At 48.2% G+C, this 14,662-nt stretch overlaps 1 protein-coding gene across 1 annotated transcript in view; it reads right to left on the bottom strand.

The window, feature by feature from the left end:
• The window catches only part of GPC3 (glypican 3), a 153,531-nt gene extending 140,077 nt beyond the window's left edge, over nucleotides 1-13,454 (bottom strand). Inside the window, exons 1-2 of the mRNA XM_074882898.1 lie at nucleotides 13,186-13,454; nucleotides 4,052-4,213 (exon numbers count right to left, since the gene is read on the bottom strand). Coding sequence (XP_074738999.1) covers nucleotides 4,052-4,213; nucleotides 13,186-13,351 — 328 coding nt within the window. The 5' untranslated portion in view covers nucleotides 13,352-13,454. The remainder of the gene's footprint in view (nucleotides 1-4,051; nucleotides 4,214-13,185) is intronic.
• Nucleotides 13,455-14,662: the final 1,208 nt, after the last annotated feature.

Raw genomic sequence — 14,662 nt, 5'->3', positions numbered from 1 at the left:
TACCGGGCTGGCTCCAACGACCTCACCATCACTGCCAGGAGATCGCAGAGCAGCCACCAACATGCCCCGACAGCCTGGCGCTTGCACCATGCAAAGAGGCCGCTTCAGGATTTGACTAGCGTCCACAGAAGAGGCTGGAGAAGGGTAACGTGAGATCCAGCTGATAGCTTATTTGAGCAATCACTTAGAATAATGAAAACAACTTTCTCTAGGAGCACACTGCATTACTCCTGGAGAAGCAGCCCCAAGTAGTCAGCTCTCCTATTCCTGTGCTTCACATTTGCTGGAGGGGGAAGATTACCAGCAAGTCCTACACAAAGCAGTGGGTGCAGATGTTCCTCTTCCCTTGGAGGGTCCTTCTGTGCTTAATTGTGTTGCAGTCTTTCCACTTTTTAAAAAAAAGTACCTTTTCCCTTGGACAAAGAACTAGGAGGAGTATACCATGAAAGCTGCATCTGAGCAGCTGCTAAAGCTTTAATTTTCTGTTATCCACAGTGCAACACAGACAATGTGCAGGACAAGAAATTAAGTGATCAAACCAAATTCCCAAACCTAGGAAGCAGGAGGCATCAGACTGATGAACATGCACACAACCCAACCCCAGGGAACAGAGCTCTTTAGTGAGGGAAGGAGGAAAAAACAAGAACCCCCCATGGTATTTTCCTGTTCAAGTTTACCTTCCACAAAACTGAGCTATTCAGGTTCAGATTTAATATTTAGGAAATCAGTAGGATTTGTTGAGGGCTTTTTTGGTTTTTTTTGTTTTGTTTTTTTTATTTTTTTTAATACAAAAAGCTTAGGTAGTGGCAGGGCCAGAAACTCCCCACAAAAAAGCCAAGATCTATGGTAGGAGAAAGAGAGGAGAGAAAGCAAACTGTAGGCAGGGCTCTCGCCGTTTGCCACAGCAGGTTAGTCGCACTAACTCACCATTTAGTTTGGATGAGAACCCCAGAGCAACACTAAATGCCACTTGTCAAAAAGACACATAAGCAAGTTTTGAAGTGATGTGGTTCAGCCTAGCTTCATGGTACACAACAGAGCTGCTGTCAGCGGAGAACCTGAGCCGGAAGGTGCACACACGGGCAGATACCAGCAGAGATACACCGCGTGAAAGTGAAAAAACCTGCCCTCAAAATCCTAGAGTAAGATTTAACTGCAGTCAAGGCAGCTACAATCCATTTTAACATTGTCAAACGCAGCAAGTTTCCAAAGAATTAAATCACTACTTAAATCATCTTCATAATTTAAAGAAATGCCTGTAAGATAAGACCAGGAGCTAATTGTACCATTTAAATTTAGTGAAGAGAGGATTTTTTTGGTTGGGATTTTTCCTTCTTAACTGCAATAAAGAAAAAGCCCAAGGGTCTAAAACTAATAATCTAATAAACTTTGCTAAGTGAACATTGTAACAGATAGGCCTGGATGAGATTTTCTGTAAATGCCAGACAATTTCCCTTGATCTTTATCAGCAGAGACGCCACTCCAGCTTCGGCAGGAAGAAATTAAATTTGGTGCAAAATAATAACATCTGGGTGAGATTTTGTTTGTCAGACTAGCAGTCCCTTTAGATCCCAGGCTAAAGATATTGAAATTAACTCTGAAGGATTTCACGTTTGTGTTTTTAACATGAGTGGTTAGGACATGTTTCCATACCAACATATTACCCCGCTCTAGAGAGCGGTACAATTACCCATCCTCTGTGCAGGATGGGGTCCAACACAACGCAAGACACACACGGAGAGCCTTCTCCCCTGCCAGAGCATGCCTGCGAGAGCTGGCACTGCTGAGCTAGCCCACTCCTGCAGTCCCAACTGAAGCCACAGGGCATCTGTCCCCAGCTTCGAGTAGGAGACACCATGTGGGAGCAGGACCTGCAGGAGATGCTCGGGAACCCAGGGGCTCCAACAGCAGTCACGGGTGGCTCTTCCCTGACAGCTTCAGCATTACCCCTATAGCTGAATGCAGCCTGCACAGTCCCAGGCACACCCCTGAGACGGGCATCCTACGCTCCCCAGCTGTGCCAGGGCAGCAGCAAGTTTTCTGACCTGCAGACAGCTGTTGCAGCACATACCTTGGCAATGTGGGAGGAAGCAAACAGCACACTGGTGGGGCTTGATTCAAGACACTACCCCCCAGCACCAGCTCCCTTAGTGATGTCTTGAGATAGAAGCCTGTCCCCTACCATGAGCAGTGCCAAGAAGCAAGAAATCAGACTGTCGTATGTTGGGTCCAAGCACAATTTCTATAGCTGGAACAGCCTCTGGCACTGCAGCCATCAAAATACTCTTAAACAAGCAGCAATCAAAAGATCCACCTATTAAAAGTGTTCTTCTACAGACTTTGAGACTAAATGTAAAGATAATAAAACTACACGATTTTCAAAGACTAATGAATTACCCTTCTAAGTTCAAAACACTTTATACGAGGTAATTAAAGTGAGCTCCTCAGTGGTTCCAGCTACAAATTCCTCTTCTACAATGGGAGAGCAAAAGATCTTTAAAATTAGTCATGAGCTTTTTTATAAGCAAAAGTGGTCAGGAATTCTTCAATTAAATGCTTTTCTTCCCCACCACCAAGAACAGCAATTCTGCATACCAAGGCTTTTCAGAGTAGTATCAGCTCCAAAAACCCTGCACGGGGAAAGGGCTCTCATGGCCAGGATGGAAATCACAATTTTAAGAAAGAGAGGAAAGACAAAAATCAGAGCAAGTGATTCAACTCTCTCCAGAAGAGGAGAAAATTCACAGCTAGAGCACCCAACTCTGCTATGCAAAACCTATAGTAACACAGGGCATCGTTCCCACACACAATAAAAACTCTAATGTTGCGCTGTTTTTGTCAAATGATAGGGGAGGAGGCAGACGCTTCGTATTCCAGTTAGGTTATTCACCATTTCTGAAGCTAGTCCACATTTCCAATGCCTAGGAAACCAATCTCTTCTTAGTTTTACTCCATTCTGTTTAGCTGAATTGGAGCTTAATGGTCACTGAATTAAGTAGTATTGTGAAAAAAAATACACTGTTGCCTCCTCAGCAATTTATTTGATCTTACACTGAGAAAAACAATACATTAGACTTCATCAGTCAGTTGTAGACCAGAACAGAGCTTTGCCACAGGCTTCAGCAGGCTTTGGGTCTTGCTGTTAGTGAGGCATGAACAAAAATAAATCAATTATTCTGCAAAAATATCAGCACGAAGGAAAAAACGCTTGACTGCTCATGCCTTCTTTTTTAAATATAGGCAAAAATGCCATTAATATAGAATGATGGAACCTCGATAAGAGAGCACTCAAACAAGCAATCATTTCACCACACATTAACCATGGATGGAATAAGTTCTGCTTGTGTAAAAGCCCTAAAAAAAATAATCACATATTTAAGTGACACAAACTAGTGTGTATCCACAGTAGAAAATATTTGTCAAAGATCAGTTTTGCTAAAAAGACAATACATCACATTATCTTTAGAAAACGAAGAGAGGCTGCCACCATATAGCGTGGCATCAGGTTACCAAGCACTCAAATACCCCACAGCAACAAGCACCAGCAACTGCACTCTTGAACAAGGCAGCCTCTACCCACCTTCACATGGAATAACCAGCCTTGTTTTCCAGTGGATAACAATAATCAATATACACATTTTAGTCAGACGCTTACCAAGCATTACACTGGGGTGACAACCAGATCATATTACTGCAGCCTGGTTTTCAGGACTGGCAGAATCAGACAAGATGGTACTTGCACAGATATTTTAATTCCTGGAGAAGTGGGTTTTTCATTTAGTTTTAGATTTGCACTTGAAGAGGTTTAGTCCTTAAATTCACACTTGCTGTTTCAGCTACAGGAATATTTAGGACAAGCCCTGCAGAGCAGCCATATACCAAACCAGGTGTATTATTTATCATAAATAAGCATATATAATATATACAAACCTATGAAAACGAGTGAACAGAAAGCTTCCAGCCACCTGCACTTTTGATTGCCAGGTGCTGAGGAAGAGGAGCAGAAGCACCTTCTCCTCCTGCCACATGCCTAGAGCACCCCAGCGCTCACCTTGGAAGACTGCAGCATTCTGGATGACGAGGAACTTCAGCTCCATGCTGGCTGACTGCAGAAGCTGCTCCATGTTCAGGCGAGCTGTTGCCTGGTACTTCTCCTCCATCTTCCTCGAACAGCACGTGGAGCCCTTCGGGATACATACTTGCAGATCCGACCCTGGAGAGAGACACAAGAAGGGCAGAAAATTTGCATTAGGAGGTGGAATTGCTGGAAGCGGAGAGGAAACCAACTCCATACACTGATATTGCCACAATTACTGTTCGGGCAAATTGATGACATTTCTGGAATTTGTCCTGAGCAAGCAGCTTGGCCGAAGGAGAAGACTGATAAGGCAGAGCCAGGATTGCTGAGCAATAGCCCCCGAGAGCTTGCTGTGTATGCCTGCCAGCACGCTGCTTGCTTAAGCTCCCACACACTCCATCCACTGATGCGCTGGTGCCGAGCAGAGCGATACAGAGCACTGCCCTGCTATCTCCTGCATGCCTACCAGCACGTCGGTGACGAGCTGCAGGCAGCCAGAAGAGATGGAGTGGGAGATGGAAAAAGGAGCCAGGATTTGAAGCTGTGGATTTACAATGAACAGAGTAATGCACGTAGCTCAGCACGCAGGATATGCTTGTAATTTGCATAAAGACTTAAAACTAGCTTAAAACAAGTAACAGCTGTGTTATTTGCCTGTGATCTCCATCTTTTTGCATCCACAGAAATAATGGTAACAGGAGAGCACAACAATGACATTTTTTTTTTTAGTGCAGACTTCTAACTGTACCTATCTCCTGAGTCCTCCCACCAATTTCACCATCCCATCCTTACTCCATTGCAACAGGCGAAGCCCAAGGTCCATCCCTTCACATGTGAAGAGATACAGAGGGACGGGTCCCGAGGCATGCACTGAGCACAGCCAAAGGCAAGTGCCTTTTCAGCAGCAGAGGTGCCACTGCATGGGCAGCACCTCCACCCATTCACCAGAACGGTATGAAAGACAGGGGACAAAGGCAAGAGGAACATTACTTGCTCTGGCATCAAGCTGTAACTCAAAGCACAGGTCAGCGATGCTAAACTTTTAGTTTTTTCATTCCCAAAGCATTCTCAAAGCTCTTACTCCTGAAGGTAGCAGACAACTTTAGGAAGTGCTGTTAGCTAAAAGTGATAAATAAAAATCTAGAAAAAAAATATTCATCTTTTGGGTTCAGACAACAGGAGAAGATCGAACAGAAGAGCTGGAAGTAGAAGCAACAAAGAGTCTCATTCTCGATCAACTTCCAGTAGCAAACTGTGGCCCCACAAACACAAGCAGAACAATAAGCTCATATCAAAGCAAACAGTCCTCATCATGCAAAACACATCTGATCAGATGATGCTGCTAGAAACTCAAACAGTAAGCAGCAACTCCATTAAAAACAGCTATCCAGGGCCAGACAGCAGCAAGAACCTCCCATTTCAGTGTCTGCCACCCAAACTGCATTGTGCCCAGAGCAGGAGCACCTCCCTGTTAGGCTCAGCACTGCCCAGAGCCAGGATTAGGAAGCAGTCCCCAAGCCAGTGACTGATAGCCCAGACAGGGTGAAGGCTCCACAAACCGTTCAGCCCTCGCTCTGCCTTACTGTTTGCTGTAGAGGTTTTTTTCCTCAATAAAAGCAAGTCTGGTCACCTTTGCTCTGGAAGGATTACACATCCTTCCAGGTTCCCCTCTCCTCTCCTTAAGAGTCTTTTACCACATCCACTCTCTCACTAATTACTAGAAAGTGTCAAAAGTCACTCTTGTAAGTGTACTCTAGAAGAACAGGATTAATATTAATGTCAGTTCAATCGTGCACCTCCTGAAGAAGAGTCATGCACACCACCGAGGGAAAACCACCTGTCAGGGCTCGGGAGCAGCGACAGCAGAAACCCTCCTCCCTCCAGCCCCATCCCTTCCCCTGGCACAGCCTGGGAAAAACACCATGAAACACTTCAAAGTGCATTTCACGTGGAGAAAGGAGTTTAAGTACTTCAAGTTCTGCCGTCACTGCAAAACAACGCATGGCAAAGGGGGAGAAAGAGGCCCAGCCCAAGGCTGGACCCACAACACTATCCCAGCTCCACCTCTATCTGCTGCCTCAGTTTCCCCTTCTGCAAAGCAGAATGTGCAACACTAATTCCTTCATCAAGCCCTCCAACAAAGAGCCAGCACCACTGACATCTAAAGATTGAGGCTCAATGGTTCATGAACTAACCCACTCCAGAGGAGCACAGCGACAGGTATTTCATGCATCAAAAAAATAACAGGGACCATAAAACCACATAACAGCAAGACACTGCATTAATGAGAAGTGGTTATATAACAGCAAGTTAAAGAGGTTTTTTAAAGTCAAATCCAAGTCAATTTACACCACAAAAAGGCTTAGCATGGTCCCTTTAACACTATAATACAGACATAAATTTCTTGTTAATACAAAGCTTATTTCCTCCTACATTTATTATATTAGGACACATTTCAAATTATTAAAAAAAAACTTCCATGATTAATGGAAATACCAATATAGAAAATCTGAGAGTTGGCAATTAAGAGATCTGTGCAAGTTAAAGCCAGGGATAGGAAGCAGCAAGGTCATCTACTCACATCCCATCCTTCTTTTTAGCAATTAAGTCAATTTGTCCCCTTAAATGGATTGTTATTTTTGTGAAGTAAAAAGATACATGCTGTAGCAGAGCAATCACGGAGGAGGAGGAAAAAGCCGGGGAATTAACTCTGACAGCTTAAAACATTTTACAGAGATAGCCAACTAACACCGGTGACCAGAAATGTCACGGTAAACGCAACAGGTCAATACAGGCAGGACAGGCTCTTATCAGCTCCCAGGGACAAGGTCCTTCGTGGCACAGAGCGTTGCTCCAGAGGGCCAGGGAATGGGGGTCTGACTCCCATCTGCCAGCTATTTTCTGTAAATGGCTTTCTCAGATGGTGAGCAGACCCAAACAGTCCCATCTGTAAGTCCCCACAGTAAGGAAAAGAGGTTTTGATGCCCAGGACCCCAGTCCCCCAGGAGCCACTAACCCACCCCACTGACCCCAGCCCCAGCAGACACCAATGAAACTGGGATGGCACTTTTTGACCTGAGAATATGTCTGGGGTTTACTCATGCTGTTGCTTGGAGGACCCTCTTCTGCACTCATGCTGCACCACCACCCAAGAGACCCAAATCCTGCACCCCAAGTGCTAGGAGCCGTGTAAACCGCGCGTTCTCCAGAAGCACGGTGGATGCTGAGACACAAATGCCTGGAAACGCGCCACGAGCCTACAGACCAGACACTAGCATGAATTAAACTGCCACACATTTCTGGCTCCAAAAATGCAATGGAAAAGGTCCTGTGAGTCATCAAATCCTACCCCCCCGCCCCCCAATCCACCCCCTCTAAGCATTTTATTTCACACAAACACCTCCAGTGATAGCTCGGACTAGATAGCAAAGCCCATTCCACTGCCTAACGGCCCTTACTGTTAAGACTGTTTTTATCTCCCAACCTACACCACCACCCTTTTTCTTAAAGTTTCAAGCCATTACACCTCGTAATGCCAGCCTTGGCCCTTGCAAACAACCTCCTCCTTCTGCTATAAATCATTACAAATTCATTTTTGGAAAGAAAGTGTCCCACGAATTACTCCAACGGTTTTAATAAACTGCATTTGGATGCTCACATACCAAGCCTTGCAAGACTAGTGATACTGATGCAATGCTAAGGACAGGAGCCTGACCCTCCGACACCCAACTCCCATGGGTGAGGAGCTGGATGTGGCCCCTTCCACAGGCACGCGGACGCCGGGCACTGTCAGAGCACTGTGCCATTTATGCCATCTTGGGGAACAGCAGTGTAAATGCTCCAGTAATTTTGCATACGCTCCTAGCTGACAGAACTAATCTCTACAGCTGCAGTGATTTCAGCAGCACCCTGCCTCTTCTTTCTTCTTCTGACACAGGGAAATTTTACTGAAGACCTGGTAGCGGTGAATTTAAAGCACTAAATTTGACTTTGATGTACAATTATTCCCACAGATAGGTGGTAGTACAGCAGAAGTGAAAATAATTTCAGTGGATTAAATGTCAAAAAAAGCCCCCTTGAGAACATCTGCAGGCAGCTGCAAACTCCTTCATGAGGCTGAAGGATTGTACTTTGATTTTAAGCATCCCAGGATAGCTCCAACCCTGTCATCAGATACAGGCAGACAAGCCGTGCCTTCCACTGGGGCACACAAGCCTGCCCACCCAGATCCAGCAGCACCTTAAATCAGATTAACATTCCCTCAAAATTTACTCCAGGCATTGCCAAAATAAGAACCTGTCCCTGCTTAATGTTACATTACTGCAGCCTCCTGCCCATGCGACAGGGGGGCTCTGCTACCCCGTACAGCAGCACCCTTTGCTTTCTGCTGTCTGGAAATGTCAGACGGCTTCGCCCCACTCTCTTAGCTCACCAGTTTGTTAATATTACCCATAAGAAAGCTGCTGCTTTGGGTTAATTTTCCTTCTCTAATTGTTTTGCAGTCAGCATCATGCTTTAAACAGATAAAAGCAGTGATTCAACCTTTAAATATAGTGGATTTTCCCCCAGCTATTTCAATACTTTTTTTTCATTAAAAACCTTCTTTTAAATTACGTGACTGGGAGTCATGCATCTGTCACTGGCTTTTAATGCTCAGCATTTGGGGGGGGAAAAGGAAATGCAACTGTTCAGAACCCAGGTTAAGTGCTGATCTTTTTAAAACCTAATTAAAGAGATATAAATTATAAACCAACATCATTCAATGGGTGATTAAAGTTGGAACAGTATGGGTACTACATGGGATATTTATTACTTTATCCTTTATTTTCTATTCCATCTTGTGTTTCACAAGGCCATCTGACTCTGGATTCCTCCCCAGGTCTTGCAATGTTGGCCAGATGATTGCCACACAAATATAACGCTCTATAACACCGCATCTTTTAAAAGACGTAGTTATGGAGAGAATAGAGAGTTTTTACAGAGTAAGAGTTTCCTCCTAACAAATGTACAAATGTATCAACAATACTGTCATCAAAAATATGGAGCTAATTTGTGGGCACCCACTCACCATACACGATTGTTACAGTCTCACACACCCTACAGCCATTCGAAAGACTGGGAAGAACACTCTTCAGGATGTTGTTAAAATTAACCCCTGGGAAAAAAAAAATAAAATTAATGATCTCACTATAAAACCACTGCCTGGGGAGGTTACTAAATTTTAGGGTTCTGCTCCTGCTCTCTTAAGTATCAAGAGAGCAACTTGCAGGCCTGAAATAATTAAGAACAGAAAACTCAATTATCTAGTAAACTAAGATCTTAAACCACCATGCTAAGCTAAACGGAAAGGCTGCACAGGGAGAAGTATCATTAGCCCCACTCAGGAAAAACAGAATAAAAGAGCAGGAGTACAAAGGGAACCAGCTCATGAACAAAGGTACATCGAGTCCAGTGGGAAGAGTTGGGATTTTCAGTTTCTAAATTGTACGTTGGCACACACCAGTTGCCAAAAAGAAGAGAGAAGAAAGCTTGACACAGTCTGCCAGCCAATTATAAAGCTTTAGACCTCAACTCCAAAAGCAAAAGGTTAATATGCTCTATTTTCTTAGAGGGAATCCATATTTGCTTCTGTCAAAGAGAATGAACAAAACGCTGGAAACTGCACTCTGCTGTGGGAGGAGGAAACAGACCCGCTGGCAGGTATTTCTACAGAGAAAAGTATTCCTCAGCTTCCACACGATCAAGGGCAGACACAGCCATCCCCTCTCCCTGTCTTGGCAACTCGCAACAACTCGTCCCTTCCCCTCTACCCACACTCATCAGCCCAATTAACCAGAGCCTCACCATGAACACAAAGAAATTCAAATGGCAAAGAGGAGAGAAAGACAGACCAGGAAAAAAATGGAAATTCAAGTTACTGTTTATACATGAGAAATTATGCAGGGAAAAGACAAAAGGAAGAAGAAAACCAAGACAGGCAGTGTAACAAAAAGATAGTTATTAGTGAATGTGAACGGCTGAGGAAGTTACCCCAGCACAGAATGGCAGGCTGGCTCATGAGCTGGCATAAGTCTCAACTTCTGAAAACCCTACGAAAAGCACTCTCCCATCACCCTGCCTTCGCTCCTCTCCAGCACAAGGCCTCTAATCTAGCTCGAGTCAAGCTGTTGCCGTGAACTACGTCCTCCCACCACTCCAAACAGTCAGCTGCAGCTGACAGTAGTTAGGTCACGCTGCTCCCCACCTCCAAGCGTGCCAAAACATGCTCCAGAGCTACAAAAACCTGGTCCCTGGGTTGCAGGACAAGAGGAGACCAAATTTCTGCTCGCTGCCTGATGCACGCCTTCAGCTAGCAGTACTCCCAGAACATTAATTCTGCTCACGAAACAGCACGACACTTCCCTCACATTTATCAGAATTGCCTTTTTTTTTTTTTAATTAGAAGTATCAGCCTGGTGTGGGGAGCACTGTGCTGATGTCCCCTCAGCCCATGCACCCCGATCCAGCGAAACAGAGCCATGGGACATCTCTCCTGCATCTGTTGCAACTCAGCAGCATTTCCTCTACTTACACCCTGAGCCACAACTGCTCATAATGCAAATTGTGGCTTTTGGAAGTCTTCATTTTCTGTTTGTGTCAAAAAACCCCCATGTTTTAAATAAGCTGTTTAAACCCTCTGTTTCTGCAGGGTGATATGATCTATAGGCAAAGGTTCTCAGAATCGATTCCATGGTGATTTGCGGCTGGGAAATCCAAAACTTTTTTTAATTGACAGATGTATGAAAGGAAGAAAAGCAATAAACAGAAGCCTGGAAAATAGTCCTTGAGTGATGTTCCTCTATTACAGAGATTTATGCAGCTGCTACTAGGAGAAGCGAGTGCTCTGAAGTGTAATTACTACACAGAGTCATGCAAGATGGGCCAGATCCAAGGTATAAGCAAGCAGTCATTGCTTTAATTATGATCAAGTTTATGTACTTAGGCAAATGTAAAATCCACTTTCGATTTGATATGTGGGAACTTTATCATCATAACAAGCTGGAAGCATTCACTTGAAACACCAGTCCTGTTACAAGATATTGATCCAGCTACCCACAGGCTCTGCAGAGAGGCAAAGGGCTCCTTACTCCTCCTGAATATCAGGGGTGCAGCTGGGGCTCCCAGGGGAGCAAAAACTCAGCTGAGCAACTCCAGCAACCTGAACCCTACTGGGAGAGGAAGATGCCTGGGCAAAGGCACCTGCTGCAATCACAGCCCAGTCCAGAACAGCCACCAGTTTCTGGGGAAGGACTGACCACATCACAGCATGGATGCCCCAGCAGCCCCTCACCACTCACAGCACAGCCTGCAGGGAGCTGTCAGGAGCACCCCAGCTGCCTGCCCCTCCGTCACCTCTCCCTGTAAAAATACGCTCCAACAAAGTTACCTAGGGATCAAAACATTTAACCGACTTTCACAGAAATGAGGGAAGACATTTCTTTGATTACAAACAAACAATAGAATTTGTCATTTTAGTGGCGAGAAGACCAGCTCTTTCCCCTCCCTGCAACTCTCAATGCAAGCATTTCATCGCAAAGTATTTCCAGCACTACCTCCATACTGACCAGGAGACCAAGGCCTCGCAGCATGGAGAGAGAGGAGATGCTGCTCCTGCAGCTAGTTTGAAGGAAGCATTAAGAGTCAAAAATTATATGGGAAAGGGGTGTAAAATTAGGAAGGGATCGGGCAGGTACTCTCTCACCAGGACTTGCATCTAAATGCTCCCTCTAGATTTCACAGCTGTTGGTAAGCTGAGGCACTGCTACAGTCTTACAGACCAAAGGATTTGGGATTTGCACCAGCAGACACAACACCTTGCAGTCCCAGCCCTTGGCACCCCACTTGTCCCCCTCCTTTCCTGCACTGCAGCAGATTGTTGTTGAAGCAACTCTTGTATTTCTGGATCGTGCGACACGCGAGAAACGTAACTCAACACATCATTATTAAAAGCAGCTACTGCTGGCGATGATCTCATTGCACCTCCCCTGCCTGTCACGTTTGCCTGTTATCTCTTCCTTTTCATACTTTGATCATAAGCTTTTCAGGGCAGGCGTTCACTGCTGCGTATTTAACCTAACACAACAGCTCCCGAGTTCTCCAGGCAGCTCCAACGCAGCTATCAAAACCTATCTGTTTGTGTACACACACTCGGGAGTGCACAGCCACCCACCTCGAGGGGCTCACACTCCCTAGTTACCAAAAAAGCTGAAAAAAGACCTTTAAAAGACATGGAATTCGGTTATTTCGCTTACATCTTAAAATAGGACCGAAGCATACACACCGAAAGCAGCCTTGTAGGATGTAGGCGGTGAGGTTTGGTACCTCCCAGGCAGCCACCTGTAATGTTAATTAATTGCACAGCAGAGCAACACCTCGCCCAGATCCCTGCCAGCCTCCCGCCCGGTACAGACACAGCTCGGAGAACGCTTCTGCCGCCTCCTTCCAGCCCCATTTTCTGGGGCAGCCCTGGAGCTCCAGCTGGGGGATGAGGAGGGTCTGGGTGCTCTCAGAGCGGCTTTGCAGAGCGGGATTTCCCTCCCTCCCTCCCCCCTCGCTGCCTGGCGCAGTTTGGGAGAGCAGCCGGGGCAGACCCAGGGCCAGCAGAGCCCGTCGCTGGCAGGGACCCCGCACCCTCCCGGGCCCCTGGCACCGGACAGGACCCCCCGACAGCGGCAAGCGAGGGCGGCTGGTTCTGCAGGCAGCACCCCGTCTCTGCCCGACAGCAGAAGTTCGCATACGAGTCACCTCGAGGTAAAAGACCCCCCCAAACCAAACGAGAGCAGCGGAAGGCCCGCTCACCCAGGGGAGTTCCACGCCACAGACGTCACCGCAAGCTCCGTTTTAGCCCAGCAGGATGCAACCGGGAGCACCCGCCGCCCCCGAGGCGCGGAGCCCGGCGGTCGCCGCCACCGCGCTGCCGGGGAAGAGCCGCTGCCCGCAGGCGGCGGGAGGGCGGGCAGCCCGCACCCGGCTCCGCAAGCCGCTTCGCCCCACACCTGAGCGGCCCCCGGTGCCGGCGCACCCCCGCCCCCAGAGCACCCGCGAGTCCCGAGGCCGGACGGTCTCACCTGGCACGGGGCTCTCGGGCACCCACTTAGCTCCGGGCTGCAGCGCTTGGAAGGCGGCGCGGACCGGGCGGCAGGCGGCTTCCCCCACTGGCTGCGCGACCCCCGGGGCACCGAGCAGCACGGCCGCCAGCAGCGCCAGCAGTAGCGCTCCGCTGCTCCCCGACATCCTCTCGGGGCACCGGAGCGCTCCTCTACACCCCACCGGCTGACATCCCCGCCGGGACCGGAGCCGCGACCGGGCTGCTGAGGAGCGGAGCGGAGCTCAGCCCCGCTCCCGGAGCGCCGGGACCGGCTCCGCGCGCCCCGCCCCGCCCCTGCGCGCGCCCATTGGCCCGCGCCCGGCCGGCCCCGCAAGCTGATTGGTGCCCGCCCCGCTACCGGCAAACTCGCCCCGCACGCGGCGCCGCCCCGCCGCTCATTGGCCCCGCGGCCCCGCCCCGTCCCCTCACCTGCCGCGCGGGCGGGCTCCGTGCGGGGGTTTCCGCCAGGGCGGGCGTTGCTCCGGCCCTCCCGCGTTTGCTGTCCGTGCAGCGAGGCACCCGTGTAACCCGTCCCAGCGGGGGACGTGAGGGGTGCGCGGCCTCTCGACGGCGCGTACCGCGAGTTCTCTGTATCGCACCGGGAATAAACAGTCTCTCAAACACGCGCCCCGCACCCCCCCGGCTTTTGCCGCAAGGGAGAGCGGCCACGCACCCCGCAGCCAGCCCCTTCCCCTTCGGGCTGAGGGTCAGAGCGGCACCTCCCCGCCCCTCGGGGGTCTGCAGGGAGAGCAGCGCGGGGCTGACCCCCTGGATAACCCGTCAGAGACCGGGGCCGCGGAGGGAGCACTAGTCGGATCACCGGGCGGGGGGAGCTGCGCTGAGTGGCTCTGCAGAGGCTGCTTGCTCACCAGCTTCCAGCCAGACCTGCTGCGAACCCCTCTCTCACGGAGCTGAAGCCCCCACAGGGTCCCACCAGACTTGTGGGACTCTGCGTCTCCCAGACACGGAGACTTGGGGACCCCCCCCCCCTGCAGTGCTGTCCTGACAGCAAAAAACCCCTAAATACCAGCAATGAGCACTCAGCTGGAAGGGGCCTGTGCTGCTCATTGCTCAGCCAGCACCTGTGTGGGCTTTATTTAAAAGCAGAAAAGGCTTTATTTAAAAAATCAAGGGCCACCTATGAAAAACTGCCAAAACTCTGTTTGCCCAGGCTGTCTCCTCGCTGCTTGCCCCCAGCCTTCACAATGCTGCTTCTGCGGAGAAAAACAATGAGGGAGCAAGCAGAAGCAGAAGAACAGGAAAAAAAAAAAAAAAAATCTAAAATTTCCAGAGCAAATACAGGATCAAATTACCACTAATGGCTCACTACCAGCTCTTTTTCACTCTGAATTTTTGAAGAGGGATGAAAAATTAAAGTCCAACCTGTGTGTTTGTTCTAAGAAAATGCCTGCCAGGGAGAGATTGTTAAAATATATTATGGATATGAGACTAATAAG

This window comes from Strix uralensis, chromosome 13 (assembly GCF_047716275.1).
Source record: "Strix uralensis isolate ZFMK-TIS-50842 chromosome 13, bStrUra1, whole genome shotgun sequence".
Lineage (NCBI taxonomy): Eukaryota > Metazoa > Chordata > Aves > Strigiformes > Strigidae > Strix > Strix uralensis.
The sequence above is the reverse complement of the archived record's forward strand: the minus strand, read 5'-3'. Positions and strand labels throughout refer to the sequence as shown.